This window comes from Pseudonaja textilis, chromosome 4 (genome assembly GCF_049901715.1).
Source record: "Pseudonaja textilis isolate UNSWEBS1 chromosome 4, rPseTex1.2, whole genome shotgun sequence".
Lineage (NCBI taxonomy): Eukaryota > Metazoa > Chordata > Lepidosauria > Squamata > Elapidae > Pseudonaja > Pseudonaja textilis.
The window spans coordinates 89,081,272-89,099,141 of NC_141993.1; the positions used below are offsets into that span (position 1 = coordinate 89,081,272).

General features: G+C 46.4%; 1 protein-coding gene across 1 annotated transcript in view; it reads left to right on the forward strand.

Annotated features, from left to right (window-relative positions):
- LOC113449869 (solute carrier family 12 member 9-like) overlaps positions 1-17,870 on the forward strand; it is a 124,902-nt gene that overhangs the window by 20,562 nt on the left and 86,470 nt on the right. Inside the window, exons 2-4 of the mRNA XM_026721002.2 lie at positions 11,426-11,560; positions 12,199-12,336; positions 16,804-17,106. Coding sequence (XP_026576787.2) covers positions 11,426-11,560; positions 12,199-12,336; positions 16,804-17,106 — 576 coding nt within the window. The remainder of the gene's footprint in view (positions 1-11,425; positions 11,561-12,198; positions 12,337-16,803; positions 17,107-17,870) is intronic.

Genomic DNA, 17,870 nt, shown 5'->3' on the forward strand with positions numbered 1-17,870 from the left:
AGACTCAAACACTGGGCCATATCTAACAAAATGAAATTCAATGTAGAGAAAAGTAAAGTCCTACACTTAGGCAAGAAAACCAAAAGTACACATACAGACTGGGTGAAACCAGGCTCAATAGCAGGAACTGGGAGAGGGATCTTGGAGTCTTAGTGGACAACCAGCTAAATAGGAGCCAGCAGTGTGCAGCAGCTGCCAAAAAAGCTAATGGAACCCTAAGTTGGATTAACAGAGGGATACAATCAAGATCAAGGGAAGTACTAATACCACTCTATAAAGCCTTAGTAAGACCAGGGTACTGCATCCAGTTTTGGTCATCACATTATAAAAAAAGATGTTGAGACTCTAGAAAAAGTGCAGAGAAGACCAACCGGGATGATGAGGGGACTGGAGGCTGAAACATATGAAGAACGGTTACAGGAACTGGACCTGGCTAGTCTAGAGAAGAGAAAGACCAGGGGAGACAGGATAGCGGTCTTCCAATATTTGAGTGGCTGCCACAGAGAGGAAGGGGGTCAAACTATTTTCCAAGGCACCTGAAGGCCAGACAAGGAATAATGGATGGAAACTGATCAAGGAGAGATTCAACCTGGAAATAAAGGAGAAACTTTCTGACAGGGAGAACAATCAACCAATGGAACAGAAGTTGCCTTCGGAAGTTGTGGGAGCGCCATCACTTGAGACTTTCAAGAAGAGATTGGATTCCCATCAGTCAGAAGTGGTGTAGGGTCTCCTGCTTGGGCAGTGAGTTGGACATGATTACCTGCAAGGTCCCTTCCAACTCTGATTATCTGTTATCTGCATGCCAGTTGCCAAGCTCACAATTTTTGATTTACATGGCCATGAAGAAGCTTGGATGGTCAGAAGTGCGAGGACTGGTCTTAAGTCACTTTGATCAATGTCATCGTAACTTTGAACAGTCACTCAATTAACGGTAGTTGAGAACTCCCCGTATTTACCTATTCAGGTGATTCTAATTGCCTTTTTTTTTTGCTTTTCTAAAGAAGCTTTTGATCATGCCTACCTGGTCAATACAGGTAGTCCTTGAGTTACGACCACAATTGAGCCCAATGTTTATATTGCTAAGCGAAATGTTTGTTAAGTGAGTTTTGCCTGGTTTTGCGACCCTTCTTGCCACAGTTGTTAAGTTAGTAAGACGGTTGTTAAGTGAATCCGGCTTCCCCCATTGACTTGGCTTGTCAGAAGGTCGCAAGAGGGGATCATGTAACACACACCCGGGACACTGCAGCCGTCATAAATATGAGACAGTTGCTAAGTGTCTGAGTTTCAATCACGTGACCCTGGGAATTGCTGCGACAGTTGGGTGAAAATCGGTCACAAGTTGCTTTTTTTTCAGTGCCATCATAACTTTGAACAGTCACTAAATGAACCGTTGTAAGTCCGGGACTGCTTGAGACAGTTCAGGGCTGAGTTTTGTTCCTTTTCTGAATGGGTTAGCATACATTTTTTTCTTAACTTCTCCGGGGCAAGGAGGAAGGAGTTGTGCAAATTCCCAGGAGAGAATATGTGAGAATATTTCTCCAATCCATAGGCCCATGTCAAGCCTAAAATCCCGAAAACTCTGCCCTCCCGAAGGAGCCACTAACTTTTTCAAAATTAATACAGCACCGCGGAATAGGAAGGAGACAAGGCCAGTGGTGAAATGCTATCGGCTGTTGTGGTTCGCCGGCAGCAGTGCAGTCGGCAGCAGAATCGGACAGTGGGGAAGAACGGGGATCCGTCCAGGAGTCTGGAGAGGACTCAGATGAGGGTCCTGCATCCGATGCAGAGATGGGGCCAGGACCATCTGGGAGTGGGGTGCTCACTCCGGAGCCTTTAGAGTCTGGCAGTAGCGAGGCAGAGGAACAAGGGGAGCCTGTTCCCAGTGTACATATGCGCAGAACTGCCAGAAGGCGAAAGCAGCTGAAACAAAAGGGGCGACTGGGGAGTAAGGCTGGGAGGTGATTGCCCCTCTCATAAGGGATAAAGGACAGGCAAAGGTGACGAAACCTTTGCAGGAAGCAAAGTCGTTCGTTCGATTCAGATTCAGTCTTGAAGCTCTTTGTACTTCGGTTGGTTTTTGTTCTAGTTTATTTGACATTTCTGTTATTGCCAGCACTTCCCAGGAACGAAAGGTGGGTGCTTATCTCGAGGGACTGTTTGAGATTCATTACCGGCTGGGAATGGAAATAATTCCCAGCGTTGCCATAAAACAAGACTTGTTTTTAAAATAAGCGTGTGTGTAATTACGGTCTCAGAAGCCTTGGTCAGAATATGGGCTTGGCCCAGTTCAACTGAACTGGTAGCAAAAAATGCTACCAGTTACCGTTAGTTTGTTTTAAAAAAAAAGCTTCGACGATGAGCTGAGAGGATAAAGAAGAGAAAAGTGCATTATTTTAATTAATATATTCATTCATTTAATTAATGAATATATTAATTCTCTTCTTTATCCTCTTGGCTGATTGGCGCAAAGTGTGCAATCGCCAAACCGGTAGAATCCCACCACTGTACAAGGCCCACAAGCACAGACTTACAGGCAGTCTTCAGCTTACAACGTTAATGCGTTTAGTGACCGTTCCAAGTTATAACAATACTGACAGAAGTGACTTATGACTGGTTTTCACGCTTAGGACTATTGCGATGCGCCGATGGCCACGTGATCGAGGGCATTCCAGCAACTGGCATGTATTTTATGACTGTTGCACTGTCTCAGGGTCATCGAATCATGATTCTCGTAACGTTCCTCGCCAGCTTCTGATTCCATTGGAGGGAGCCAGATTTGCTTAACCACATGAATCACTAAACCACTTTAGTGATTTGCTTAACGGTAAAAAAAAAAAAAAAACAAGGTTGGGGGAATAAAACAAGGCAAAAATGTATCTGAAACCGGCCTTGTTTAGCAACGTAAATATTGCGTTCAGTTTGTGGGTCATAAGTCCAGGACTGCCTATATCTCTCAACTCTTTGGCATATTGTGGTGTTGTGGCTCCGGGCTTGGATTCAGCTCCTGTGATTGATATGAGTTCAAGTGAAGAGGTTATGGCAGAACAATATGAGCCGGCCTGGCTTACTGATTGGACTGATAACCAGGATGTGGAGATGGACGTGACAAAGGACGACAGACCTGATGTATTAGAATTGTCAGGACCTTTGACCTCCTCTGGTTCCTTATCTGATCAACAGCCGGGAATGGCTGACGGGGAAGTTTTGAGAGTGTCTTCTAGTAGAGATGAGAACTTGGAAAATTTGTGGTTAAATGTAAAAAATAGAAGACGGTTGAAAAGGCAAAATCAGCTGGAGCGAATGAGAAGAGCAAGTCAGTAAATTAGCACGTTGCCTCAATGAGTATAAAAGGACACAGCTGGGCTGGTACAATTTGCCAGGAACAAAATAACTATTTGAGTGAAGACGTTACAGCAAAGAGCTCTGAGGCTGGAGATTTATTGCCAGGACTGGTTTGCCGGACAGAGTAAAGATTTATGCTGTGGTTTCTGCCGGCCGTTATCTTGTAAGACTTCTTTCCGTTTGATTTAATTGTGAAACGGCTGCTTTCTGTTTTGTTCGTTTGAATTTCGAAGGGGAGTCATAACATTGTGGTATTAGTTAATCGATACGTGTAATTAATAACAGCTGCAAAATGAAATGTAAACTACTCTGGATATTAGCATTAGACAGGGGTGGGCGTCAAACATTTTAGCAACGTGTTCTCTGCCCGCTTGCTGGGTGGTCGAGGCTATGGTGGTCATGGCCTACTTGGCCTCCTGCACCACAGCCGGTGGCGGGGCATTTTTGCCCTCCCCGGGCTCCGGAGGCTCCCTGGAAGCTGGAAACGGGCCCATTTCCGGCCTTCCTGAACTTCCGGGAGACCCGTTTTCCACCCTCCCTGATCTTCCACGCAAGCCCTGCACTTAACTTACATCCAAAACACGGCACATGAGGACTTCCGGAAGGGGAAGGATGGGTGGGGCCAACCAGGAGTGGAATTTGGGGGTTCTCCCAACTACGCAGAATCTTAGCTAGGGGCTCTCCTGAAGCCCCGAGGACCCCCAGCAGCCCACCCCTGGCATTAAAACTAGCCTGTAAAATCTGGGAAATTAAAAGGAGCCCAAAACATACAAAATGTATGTTGCAGGAATTGGGTATGTCTAGTTCAATGAAAAGAAGGCCTAAGGGTGCATGATAGCATCTTCCGGTATTTTTTTTTTTTGGGGGGGGTGTTCCACAACGAAGATCAAGCTATTCTCCGAAGCACCTGAAGGCAGGACAACCAGATGGAAACTAATCAAGGAGAGAAGCAACCTGGAATTTAAAGGAGAAATTTCCCGACAATTAACCAGTGGAACTGCTTGCCACCAGAAGCTGGGAATGATCCAACACTGGAAGTTTTTAGACCAGAATAGCAGAGTCGGAAGGGGCCTTGGAGGTCTTCTAGTCCAACCCCCTGCTTAGGCAGGAAACCCTACGCCAGTTCAGACCAATGGTTATTCAATCATTGTAAGGAGAGATTGTTACAATAATTTGTCTGAAATAGAATCTTGTTTCCTATTTGAGCGAAAGGTTGGACCACAAGACCTCCAACCCTCTTATTCCGCTCTTCTAAACTTCCTATCGTTATTTTTGCAACCAAAGGTGCTGGTTGCAAACAAACCAGGTGGCTAATACCCCCTCCCTTTTCCTGTTAACAAACCAAAGCGGATTGATGCCAATTGCAAAGGTAAATTTGCAAGACCAGGTAGCCTGCCTGCGTTCGAGGCGGGAGGGGCGAGGCAGCTGTGAAACTTTTAGCCAGGCTACAGGCACAATCCTGGATTTTGCTGGCGGGGAGGATTGCGAGTCGGAAGCAGCAGAAACCTTCTGCTTATCTAAATCCCATTTTTTCTCTCCTCCTGACCTTGTTTAGAATAGGAGCTGGCAACAAACAAAGCCTCTCCTTTGCCTGCTTCCCTTAACTTTTGTTTAAGCTAATCCCCTTAACAGCAAGGGGGATTCTCTCCAATTTACTGGGTAGTTATTTAACAACAGAGTGGAAAGAAAGAAAAGGTAAGGAAGGAAAGAAGGAAGGAAGGAAGGAAGGAAGGAAGGAAGGAAGGAAGGAAGATCCTTTCGGGTGGAGCCCAGTTCTGTGGACTCCACAGAGAAAACACCTTCCTTGTTGCTTTCACACAACACCAAGTGGTTTCCCCGCCTCCAGCTGTGTAAATGTTTAAAGAATTGAGATTGAGGCTGATTTGTAGATTTTTTTTCACCCGCCCCTTCTCTTTATTTATTGGAGTTCATCATTTCTGGAGACTAGAGGAGGTAGTGAGCCATCCATTCCCTTTAAAATGTAAACACGGTTTGAACTGGACAGTTATTACATAATAATGCCATTTAATTGCAGCCCTGCTGCAGACCAGAGGAGATTTATGGATTTGGGAAACAGAGTCTTTTGTTGGGTGTGAAGATTAAGGGATTCTTAAGCCTGTTATGTAAGGTTGTTTTCTTCTTAACGCCTCCCCCCCCTCCGTCCACCGCTTTCCCTTCATCCATTTTTCCGTTTTTTTCTTTCTCTGGTTTCTCGTCCTCTGAGCACATCGTCTATTTGTTCTTCGGTTTCTTTCCCTGCTACTGTACATGTCGTCCTTGCTTAATAATAACAGATAATCAGACTTGGAAGGGACCTTGTAGGCCATCTAGTCCAACCCCCTGCCCAAGCAGGAGACCCTACACCATTTCTGACAGAGGGCAGTCCAGTCTCTTCTTGAAAGTCTCAAATGATGGTGCTCCCAAAACTTCCAAGGGCAACTCCTGTTCCCTGGGTGGATTCTGTTGGTTGATAACGACTGTCGATTAGCGGGCCGTTTGAAGTAATTGCAGGAAGAAGAATCCAGATCCAAGCCGGGAATAAAATGGAGTCTGCTTAAGAAAGAATGTTTATTGATGAGCAGCCCCGCCGACAGCACGTGGTTCTGGGACAGCTGACCGAAGGGTTGAAGGAGGGGAAGGAGCTTTATCGTGTTGGAAAAACTTCTGGGTTCCAGTTCTAAGTGGGGGGAAAAGACACTGGAAACATGGAGGCTGTTTGGAAAGGTGGTTTAACGTTGGACAGGATCACAGGGCTTGGAGCTCCAAAGAAGGAAGGGCTGAGATGCTGAGAGTGCCTGGGTTTTATACCCTCTGTTGGGATTTCAATTTGAGCTTGTATTCTGATTGGTTGTCAGACTGGGCCATGCAAGGGCAACCCTATAGGCTGTCCTGAATCCCAGGCTTGGTTGAGCCTTGGTGGGTGATGATGTCATGAAAGGGCTTTGGGCCATTCCAATAGCTCTACCTGGAGATCTTTGTTATGTAAAAAAGGCTGGCCTGGGCCAGAGTAATGTCCCATTAGCGAAGGTGGGTGGCGGGGGAGCTGAGTTTCTGCTTCTGAGTTTCTACTCTTTTTAGGGGAAATATTCTGCCTTTTTAATATTTCCTAGGATATTTCAATTTTCTAGGAGAGGAGTGAGTTTTAACTTCCAACAGTCGAAATTGTTGAAATGCTACAGGGGGTTGTGCAATGGAGTGAGCTCTGTGCGTTTTGCTTTTCTAAGGTGGTCCTAAAGGCAAGGGTGGGCTTCAAAAATTGTTAGCAACAGGTCCTCTGCCTGGTTGCTGGGTGGGTGTGGCCATGTTGGGTGTGGTCTAGTCACCTTCCTGAACCACGATTGGGGGGGGCGCGTTTTCACCCTCCCTGGGCTCCGGAGGCTTTTATCGAGCTTCCGGAAAGGCGAAAGCGGCCTCCCTGGGTTCCGGAGGCTCCGGAGCCAGAAACAGGCCCATTTCTGGCCTTCCCAAACTTCTTGCCTAAAGGTCATGTGCAATTCTTAGAATTTGGGGTGGAGTGGGATGTCAATTTTAATCCCATCGCTGGAGGTGAAGGTGTTTTGTTTGTGAATAGGTTGGCTCAGTCTTTTTTAATGGGCACAAAATATCCATCTCTAAAGACTTCGGGCATCTACTGGAGGCTGTTAAGAAAGACTGGGGGCTGCTTTCTGCCTTTAAGAACACGTTTCTCCATTTCTCCTTTGGGGAAATATAACATTCTACCTCCTTCAATATTCCTCAAAATATTTCATTCTCCAGAAGGTGTGGAGTCTTCCCACATTATGATAGACCCTCCCTCAAAGGGAACTTACAACCCAGGGTTCCAAGCGTCTAAATCAGGTGGGGAGGGGGAGTAGAACTCCTTAGCATCAGAGCGTATTAATAATAATAATATAGGAAATACTCTAAATGCTCTGATGGTCATTTCGAAAAATCCTTTCTTCGTGAGCACCTAGAAGCCCAGAGGAACATACGGGCCAAATTTCAAGTTTGTAGGCTTTACAGTTCTAGAGATTTTGTGATGATGCTGAGTGGTATTTCACATATATATATATATATATATATATATATATATATATATATATATATATATATATATATATATATATATATATATATATTGATTAAAAATTGAAGGATGATGTGCTGATATTGATATGTATAATAATGATTGATTAAATGTCAAGTTTGTAGGCTGTATAGTTCTGGAAATTTTGTGATGATGTGTGAGTGGTATTTTGCTTTTATATAGAGAGAGAGAGGAAGAAGGAGAAGATATAGATGATATATCTCTATATATGTATATATAGATGGATAGATGGATGGATGGACAACCTACAAGGTTCTTCCAACTCTTTTATTATTATTCTATATTTTTCTATTTTATGCCACTTATTCACTGTGGGTATTGTCCACCTTCCACTGACCCTGAGATATTCTTCCTACAATAGAAACATCTCAGCCAGGGAGCTTAAATCACACCTTGCTTTGAGAAATATAGAATTTTTCCGTCCATGTGGACCATCCCTAGGTCTAGAACTCATGGAGAAAAATTTGCCTTACTGTAGATTACAACCATTCTTTTAGTGGCCATTTGAAGTTACTGCGGCATTGGGAAAAAAATGACTCATGAACATTTTTCACAATTATAATCATTGCAGCACCTCCAGGGCCACATGACCAGAATTGAATAATGGAATTGGAAGGGACCTTGGAGGTCTTCTAGTCCAGTGGTTGCCAACCAGTGGGCCGCGGACCACTTGTGATCCTTGAGAAAAATTGGTGGTCCGCAGAGAAATGTCCCCCCCACAAAGCAATTAATCCAGGCTGTGCGGAAACACAAGGCTGCGCCGGCCACATGGCCAGCGGGAACCCAAGGCTTGCATCGCTTGCATTGCGCACAACACCAGGTAGTGAGGGGAGGGGGGAAAGGGGGGGGAACTTGCCCCACTCACCCCATGCGCCTGGCCTGGCCACCGGGCTGCTTCTTTCCGCTTCTGCTTTTGGCTGCACGCAAGAAAAACAGCAAAAGTCTCTCTTTCTCTCCCCCAAACTCCGCCAGAAATGGGTCTTTGGGACCCTGAAAGGCCTCCTGCTCCAAGAGGCTGCGCTGGCGAAGACTCATTTCTGACGGAGTTTGAGGGAGTGGGGGAGAAAGAAAGACTTTTGCTGCTTTCCTTACACGAAGCTAAAAGTCTCTCTCTCTCTCTCTCTCTCTCTCTCTCTCTCTTTCTCTCTTTCTCTCTCTCCCTCCCTCCCTCCCTGAGAACGGAGTTGGATACAATATCTTGCGATCCCAAATAAAGAATGATCGATTGGTAGGAAAACAGGGTGGGGAATTTTCCTACAGACTTTTGGGGGGATTTTCCCAGGGTCTCTGCAGAAGCAGCAGAGACCCTGGGAAAATCCTCAAAAAAGTCTGCAGAATGTACAAAGGGCCAGTCCTGTAACTACTGCAACTCTGGAATATGGGACCAACTTTCCCATCAACGTCAGCAAGCCACCGTCAGTCAAAATTCATATTAGTGGTCCGCAGGATTTAAAATGATGAGTTTGGTGGTCCCTGAGGTCCAAAAGGTTGGAGACCCCTGTTCTAGTTCAACCTCCTGATCAAGCCTATCTATAAATTCTTATCCCCTCTCTTCTTGAAAACTTCCGGTGCACCCAAAAACTTCTCGAGGCAACTTCTGTTCCACTGATGAATCAAAACTCAGATGTTTGACAGTTGACTCATCTTTATGACGGTTGCGGGATCACGCGATCACGTTTTGTGACCCTCTGATAAGCAAATGCAATGGGGAAGCTTTAACCTACCATGTTACTAACTTAAAAAAACCCTGCAGTGATTCACTTAACAACGTGGCAAGAAAGTATCGCAAAATGGGGCACAAGTCACTTAACAACTGTCTTGCTTAGCGACGGAATTTTTTTTGGCTCAATTGGGGCCATACGTCGAGGACTAACTTATATCCGTTCCTGTGAAAACTTGCAAAGAGTTGACCTTCTCTATGATCTCTAGCTTAGCAGGTCTCCAAAGTCGAATTTCTCGCATAAATTTTCTGCCAGCCATTCTGTCTCCTTTTCACTTCTTGGTAATTTATAATTAAAAAATCTCGGCTACTCATTCATCGGAGCCGCTTTGGAGGGTCCTGCAAATCAGGCTATAAAAGTCCAATAAGCTGTAAAACCCATCAACAGGAAGTTAAACTTTTATCATAGGAATAAAAAATAGATACCGAAACATTAAGGGAAATTTAAAAAGAATCTCACTTTTTTCAAAAAAAAAAAAAAAGATGAGGAATTTTAAAAAGAGGCTTTTCCAGACAGAAAATAACCGTAAAGTGGGGGTTGGTGATTAAAAAGCCACTCATTTTCTACTTGCCTAATTTGGAAGATGGGGTAACGCCAGTGTTTGGCAATATTCTGCAGGTAGTCCTTGACTTACAACAGTTTGTTTAGTGACCGTTCAAGGTTACAAAGGTACTGAAGAAAAGGGAGTTTTTACCCATTCTCACACTTACAACTGTTGCAGCATCAGGGGTGGGGCTGCTACCGGTGTCCAGCCCAAAATTGACATATGCGTAGCCATTTTATTTAGCCTTATTATATATTCCTTTTCTTTCTTTCTCTTTGTTGGTTATGTGGGGGAAGAGTTTCGAGCTCGCCACATTCCTAAGGTGGGAGGAGTGGAGATAGAGAGAGTTGTTTAGGCTAGGTAGTTCTTCTTCCCGTGGGAACAAACGCTCACCTGCTGAGGCCTGGAGGTGGAGATTGATGACCCCAGAAACATTGATTTACTTCTATTGGGGAATGTGACTTTTGGGGGTTGTTTCTAACTTCCAATATTATGTGGTGTAATTCTGGGTTGTGTCGGATCCGGAATCACAACAGACTTTGCCAATTTGATGCTTTCCTAAATAAAAGAAATTGTTTTGGAAGATGGACTTTGCTCTTTTCTTTTTAAATGGATTTCATCACTTGGAAACCTGACAACCAGTTCACCCCAGTTTGGGAGAACCCGTAACTAGTTTTCTGGCCGGTTTGGCAAACTGGCAAATCCCACACCTGGCTGGCCCCGCCCATCCCACCCCTCCCACGGGTCCCCACGTGGCCCGTTTGGATGCCAGGTAAGTGCAGACCGTTTTGGCTCTCCCGGAGGCTCGAGGAAAGCCTCCGGAGCCTGGGGAGGGCGAAAAACGGGCCTCCCGGAAGTTCCGGAAGGGCAGAAACGGGCCTGTTTCCAGCTTCCGGAGGGCCTCCGGAGCACAGGGAGGCTGTTTTTGCCCTCCCAGAGGCTCGGGGAAAGCCTCGGAGCCCGGGAGGAGCAACACCCCCCCCCGCCGTGGGATAGGAGGCCAACTAAGCCACGTCCGCTATGGCCATCCAGCACCCGGGCAAAGAACCCGTTGTTGATGGTTTTGAACCCCTGTGCAGTATCTCCCATGGCCACTTGATCAAAATTTGGGTGCGTGACCACTGACTCATATTTATGATGGCTGCAACTTCTGGGGGGAGGGGGTGTCACGTGATCTCTTTTTGCGACCTTCCGACAAGCAGAGTCAACAGGGAAGCCAGTTTCGCTTTGCAACCGTGTTGTAAGCTTAACTGCAGTGATTCGCCTAACAATTGTGTGTGAAGAAAGGTTGTAAAACGGGGCGAAACTCACTCAACAACCGTCTCACTTAAAAACTGGGGGAGGAATATTATACAGTCTGGAAAAAATGGCACAGCTAGTTGGATAGTAGGACAGTAGGAACAATACATAAATAAATAAATGTGAATGTATGTATGTATGTATGTGCGTATTTAGTAGAAACTAGGAAAGTCAATGTCACAACCTTGCAAAGATTGTATTTGTGTTGTTTTGTTGTTGTGTTGTTTTTGTATTTAGGTTGTTTTTAACTGTGTAAAATTCAATAAAAAAAATAATTTAAAAAAGAAAAGAAATTGGGGACTCAATTGAGGTCACAAAGTCAAGAAGGACCGCTAGGAGAAATTGGGGAAACTGAAGAGAAAGGGGAAGCAAAGTTGAGGTTAAAAACGACGTGCTATTTTCTTAAATCCTTTCTTTCTTCTTCTGCAGGTTTCGTGGTGGGTCAGGCGGGATTGTACCAATCGCTGGTGATGTTTCTGGTGGCCTATTTCATCATCGGAATGACAGTCCTGTCGGTGTGCGCGATCTCCACCAACGGGGCTCTGGATGCCGGGGGAGCCTATTGTATCCTTTCTGTGCAAAGCCCCAAAACTGTTCGAAACCACTCACTCCTTGAGAGACCAACCTCTCCCAATCTCAGCACCTCCAGCACAGGGGCTGCCGGATCCTGAAATTGAGAAAAAATATGATTTAGGGCAGGGGTGTCAAACTCAAGGCTTTAGATCCAGGGGTGGGATTTGAACATCCCAGCAACCGGTTCATTGCCCAGTTGCTTTTTTGGGGGGGAGGGGCGTGGCCGACTGGGAGTTCTGGGAGGGGCATTTTTTGTCCTCCCCGGACTCAGGAGGCTTCCCTCAGGCCTCTGGGAGGGTGAAAATGGCCTCCCCCAGGCTTTGGAGGCCCTCCGGAAGCCGGAAACAGGCCCGTTTGGCAACTTCCGGAAGGCTCTCCCAGAGCCTCCACGTGGATCCTGCACTTACCGGCATCCAAAATGGACCGCGTGGAGACTCCTGGGAGGGGACGGGTGAGGTGGCCAGGGCCAGCCGGTCGGTTCAACAACCAGTTCGTCAAACCGGATGACGGAGAATCTGCACAGACAAAGGTTGGAATTCTGATCTGACAGGGATGGGGCACCCCAATTCTCCCTTTCCTGGTCTCCCCAAGGTAGCAACACTCTTTGGTCCTTGACCCGCTTGGCACAGACATGATCAGCCGGGCGTTGGGCCCCGAATTCGGTGGAAGCATCGGCCTCATGTTCTTCTTTGCCAATGTTTGCGGCAGCGCCCTCTACATCTTGGGCCTGGTGGAAGCCGTGGTAGATGACTTTGGCACCCCGGCAGGTGAGAAAGGCTCAGCTGAGGCAGCCCTTTACGTGTTTCCTGATGAACACATCTGATGAAAAGGTCTTGAGTTTTCAGCGGCGCCTGCCATTTTAGAGTAGAATAGAATAATAGAGTTGGAAGGGACCTTGGAGGTCTTCTAGTCCAACCCCCTGCCTAGGCAGGAAACCCTACACCGCTTCAGACAAATGGTTATCCAACATCTTTTTAAAAAAACTTCCAATGTTGGAGCATTCACAACTTCTGGAGGCAAGTTGTTCCACTGGTTAATTGTTCTGTCAGGAAATTTCTCCTTAGTTCTAAGTCGCTTCTCTCCTTGATCAGTTTCCACCCGTTGCTTCTTGTCCTGCCTTCTGGTGCTTTGGAGAATAGCTCGGACCCCCTCTTGTGTATGGCAGCCCCTGAGATATTGGAAGACTGCTATCATGCCTCCCCTAGTCCTTCTTTTCATTAGACTAGACTAGACATACCTAGTTCCAGCAACCGTTCTTCATATGTTTTAGCCTCCTGTCCCCTAATTATTTTCATTAGACACATTTAAAGCAGAAACAACCGTGGGAAACTTATGAGAACTTCTGCCTTTTCATCCAATTTGTTCCTTGAAAAGGTGCCATCAAATGGTAGGCCGTCTATTGTTGATTGATAATATGAGTTATTATGTAATATAACTATAATGGCGTCTAGGAAACGGATGCACAAAAAAAAGTGGCAAACCAACCGATACACTGCTTGTAAATCTATGAAGGAGGAGGATGTTTTTATGTTTTATGTTGTATGTTTTATGTGGTTTTGTTTGTTGTTAAAATCAACAAAACTTTTTTTTTTAAAAAAATGGTTTGCCGTCACAAACGAACGTGGATGGCTCCCTTCCAAATTCCCGGAATCGAGAGATTTGTAAGAACATTGAAAGAAAAAGGCAGGACCAGTGGGTATGTCTAGACCCAAGGGGTCTGCAAGCTTGTCAGGTTTAAGACTTGTGGACTTCAACTCCCCAAATTCTGGGATTTGAAGCCCACAAAGTCTTAAAAGGCTGGCTGAGGAATTCTGGCTGTTCGAGTCCACAAGTCTTAAAAGTTGAGAAATTTGGTGACCTTCTAGTCTAATGAAGAGAAGGACTAAGGATGACATGATAGCGATCTTCCAATATCGGAGGGGCTGCCACTAAGAGGGGCTCAATCCTCTTGGTAGCAGCCCCTCCAAACCATGGCAAGAAGCAATGGCTGGAAACTCATAAGGAGAGAAGCAACCTAGAACTAAGGACAAATGTCCTGATAGTCAGTACAATTTATTGGCGGAAGGACTTGCCTCTAGAAGTTGTGGGTGCTCTAATACTGGAGGTTTTTAAGAAACCAAAACAACTATTTTTCCAAAATAGTGTAGGATCTTCTCCTTGGGGGCATTCTGGTGGCTCACTGGTTAAGATGCTGGGCTTGTCAGCTTAAAAGCCAGCAGCCCATGTTTGAGACCTGAGTCCCAAGCAAAGGGATGAGTTCCCATCCTCGCTCCAGCTTCTGCCAACCTAGCAATTCAGAAGCATGCAATTGCGAGAAGATAAATAGGTACCACTTTGGTAGGAAGGTAACAGAGCTCTGTGACGTCACCTCATCGCGGAAACGTTTTCGGATATCGCTGGCTCAATGGCCTTCAAACAGATGTGAACATTACCGCATAAAGTTGGCTAAGTGGAGTAAATTCTAAAGAGTCTCCTTTTTACCTTGTCCTTGAGCAGGGGTTGGACTAGAAGACCTCCAGGGTCCCTTCCAACTGTGTTATTCTGACAGCCCTAGGCCATTAGAGTTACAGTTTTCTTTACATGCTCTGCGTTCATTGGCAAATGTGTTTTAATAGCACTTCAAAAAAAAAAATATCTTTGAATAGAGGCCTCAAAATAAAGAAAGGGGATAAGATTGCAGAATTGAGAATGCCAGGCTGCCTTTTCCTTTTGGCAAGTCTGGGATACTTTTTCCTATAAAACATGGTCTGGGGAATTACCAGCATATGGTGGGACTTCCATCCAATGTGCAAAGTCAAGGAGATGTTATTTGCAAATGGATAATGGGAAATTAGCTGGATCTCTAGGGTGGGAGCAGGGGAAAGTCCCTTGCACGGGTGTTTAATTTTTTATTTTCCTTAGTAATTTACATGCAGCCTGCTGCCTGAGTGGCTCCAGGCTGCTTCCAGCGTGAAAAGCTATCAGATACAAGCAGGGGGTTTGCAGTAAAGGAGGTTGAATAATAGTCCAGGATTTAGGTAAATAAATCTCTTCTGAGCCTCTTTGTAAGCTGTAATAAGGAACAGGTTAATTTAAACTGGCCAACACGGGAAGCAGGCTTCAACATCAATAACTAGTTTTTCTTTCCATGTTTCTGTGTCTGTGCGTGTGTCCGTATGTGTGTTGGGGGGTGGGTGAGGATAAGTGTAAGGGGCACACAAGAAGGATAGTGAGCAAAGAATGCAGAAGGGTAAAAGATATGCAACTTATCAGTTCTTTTTCATCCGATGATCTGCCTCTGTCAATGCCTGGCCTTTTTTTTGTCCAAGTACATATTTAAATCAAGATTGGATAATCTTTCCCTCCACCCCAAGTCTGTGCAAACTTGTGTCTTTCAATCCACTCAAAACAGGATGGTACACAGGGCATTAGGAGATGCTCCATGTATTTCTACATGGTTTCTATGCCCGCTTAAGGATCATACGTCTATGATGCTTAAGCTTTTAGTGTTTTTTTTAAAAAATAGACTGCTTTAAGAGGTGTGGACTTCAATTCCCAGAATTCCTCAGCCAGCCATGATAGAGTTAACCTGGAAATAAGGAGAAACTTTCTGACAGTGAGAACAATCAACCTATGGAACAGAAGTTGCCCTCGGAAGTTGTGGGAGCGCCATCACTTGAGACCTTCAAGAAGAGATTGGACTCCCACCTGTCAGAAATGGTGTAGGGTCTCCCACTTGGGCGGGGGGTTGGACTAGATGACCTACAAGGTCCCTTCCAACTCTGATTATCTGTCACATCTGAGTTTCTAAGACAGACTGCCAGACCCATTGGTCCAGGGACAGTAAGAAGCAAGAAGGTGAAACTCAAAGTAACTCCATCTTCATTTCCTTTAGTATAAAATGAGACCGCGATAGACTTGGACTGGCTTTTGAAGAGTCTGTTAACCCTTGTTGGCTGGGGAATTCTGGGAGTTGAAGTCCACCCTTCTTAAAGTGACCAATTGTGAAAAACGCTGCTCTATTTGCTTCTGAGTCCTTTGAGGGAATTTTGGATTTTTGTGAGAGCCAGTGAAGGAGGCAACAGTGACTGTTGTGTGCCTTTGTGAAATCTAACGGAGAAGAGCAACTAAGACGATTAAAGGCCTGGAGACTAAAACATGAAAAACAGTTGCAGGATTTGGGTTTTTGGCTAGTCTAGAGAAAAGGAGGACTAGGGGATATATTGATAGTATATTCCAGCGTTTGAGGGGCTGCCCCAAAGAAGAGAGGGCTCGACTTATTCCCCAAAGCACCAGAAGGCAAGACAAGAAGCAACAGATGGAAACTAATTCAAGGAGAGAAGCAACATGGAATTAAGGAGAAACTTCCTAACGCTGAGGACAATTAATCAGAGGAACTGCTTGCCTGTCGAAGTTGTGGTTGCTCCATCACTGGAGGTTTTTAAGAAGAGACAGCCACTTATCTGAAATGGGGCAGGGGGAATCTCCTGATTGACAGAGATAGACTTCCAAGGTCCTTTCCAACCCTGATTTTGTGATAGATAAATAAGATACATGACAGACAGGAGGATGGATGGATGGGATAAGCTTTCCTTGAGAAATGGTGGGTGCTTCCTGACTGGAAGTTTTCAAGAAGAGAGCGGACAGCCGCTTGTCTGAAATTGTATAGGACCATGATGGTGAACCTGTGGCACACAGAGCCATTTCTGCGAGCACGGGAGCCCCAGCGAAAATGGCCTGCACTGCGCACGCGTGTGCCTCCTAGCTAATTTTCGGCCCGTTTGAGGCCTTTTTGGCCTTCCCAGAGGCTCAAGGGAAGCCTCTGCAGGCACGGGAGGCCGAAAAAATGGGCCTTCCGGAAATACCAGAAGTGCCGAAATGGGCTTGTTTTCATCCTAAGGCTCGGCCTCATCCGGGCTCCAGAGGCTGAAAACGGGCACCTCTGCAGAGTCTTAGCTTCCCGAGGCTGCAGAGTCTTCCCTTGAGCCTCCAGGAAGGTGAAAAAGGCCTCAAATGGGCCAAAAATTAGCTGGGAGGCGCACGCATGCGCAGTGCAGGTAAGGGAGCGAGGCGGGGTGTGGCGCGCGCATGCCGCAGGGGGGCGGGCCGCATTGCATTGTGAGTGCCGGCACACCACAACAAAAAGGTTTGCCATCACTGGTACAGGGTCTCTTGCTTGAGCAAGGGCTGGACTAGAAGATCTCCAAGGTCCCTTCCAATTCTATTCTATTAACACAATTTTTGCCTGTACGCAGACGGGACTATTGGAACAGCCACACAGGTCCTGCCCCGCGGCTACTGGTTTGACCTCTTGTATGCCACGGTCCTTCTGTTCCTGTGCCTTCTCGTCTGCCTTGTGGGTGCCGGCATCTACGCTAAGGCCACCTTCCTCATCTTCCTCATCGTCATGGTGGTGCTGGGCACTGTCTGCATCAGCTTCTTTATCGTGGGCGTCCGGGTCGTGGGGCTTCCCGCGACCACGGATGGCAACCACACCGAACTCGCCAATGCATCCTTCACGGGATTCAAACTCAGCACCCTCCTGGATAATCTGCATGGTGAGTTTGGGGGGGAGGGGGGGAGGGCTCTTCTGCATCCCTTGGCCCTGGCTTGAAGGCAGGGCTGTGCAACAGTCGCTAAACGAATGGTTATAAGTCAAGGACTACCTGTACAGCCATACAACCAGGGGTGGGATTCAAAAATCCCAGCAACCAGTTTGCTGCTGGTTTGCTGGGTGGGCGGTGGCCATGGTGGGTGTGGCCTACTGGAACTTCCAGGAGGGCCGTTTTCCGCTTTCCCCAGACTCCGGAGGCTTCCCTCAGGCCTCTGGGAGGGTGAAAACGCCCTCCCCCAAGCTCTGGAGGCCCTCCGGAAGCCGGAAACAGTCCTGTTTCCGGACTTCTGGTACTTCCAGAAGGCCCGTTTTTCCCCCTCCCAGAGCCCCCGCAGAGACCCTGCACTTACTTGCATTGAAAGTGGGCCACGTGGAGATTCCTGGGAGGGGCGTGGCAGAGTGGGAAGGGCCAACCGGTTGGTTCAAATACCGGTTCGGCGAATCAGATGCAAATTGAACACCCAGTTCGCCCGGATGGTTCTGAAACAGTAGAATCCCACCCCTGCATGCGACCATTCGTTTAGTGGCCGTTGAAAGTTATGGCGGCCCCGAAAAAAGTGGCTTATGACCGTTTTCATACTTATGACCGTTGCATCATCCCCAGGGTCACATGATCAAAATCCAGCCGTTGGCATCTGGTTCATCTTTATGACGGTTGCATTGTCCTGGGGGGGTGACATGATTGTGCCTTGTCAACTTCCGACAAGC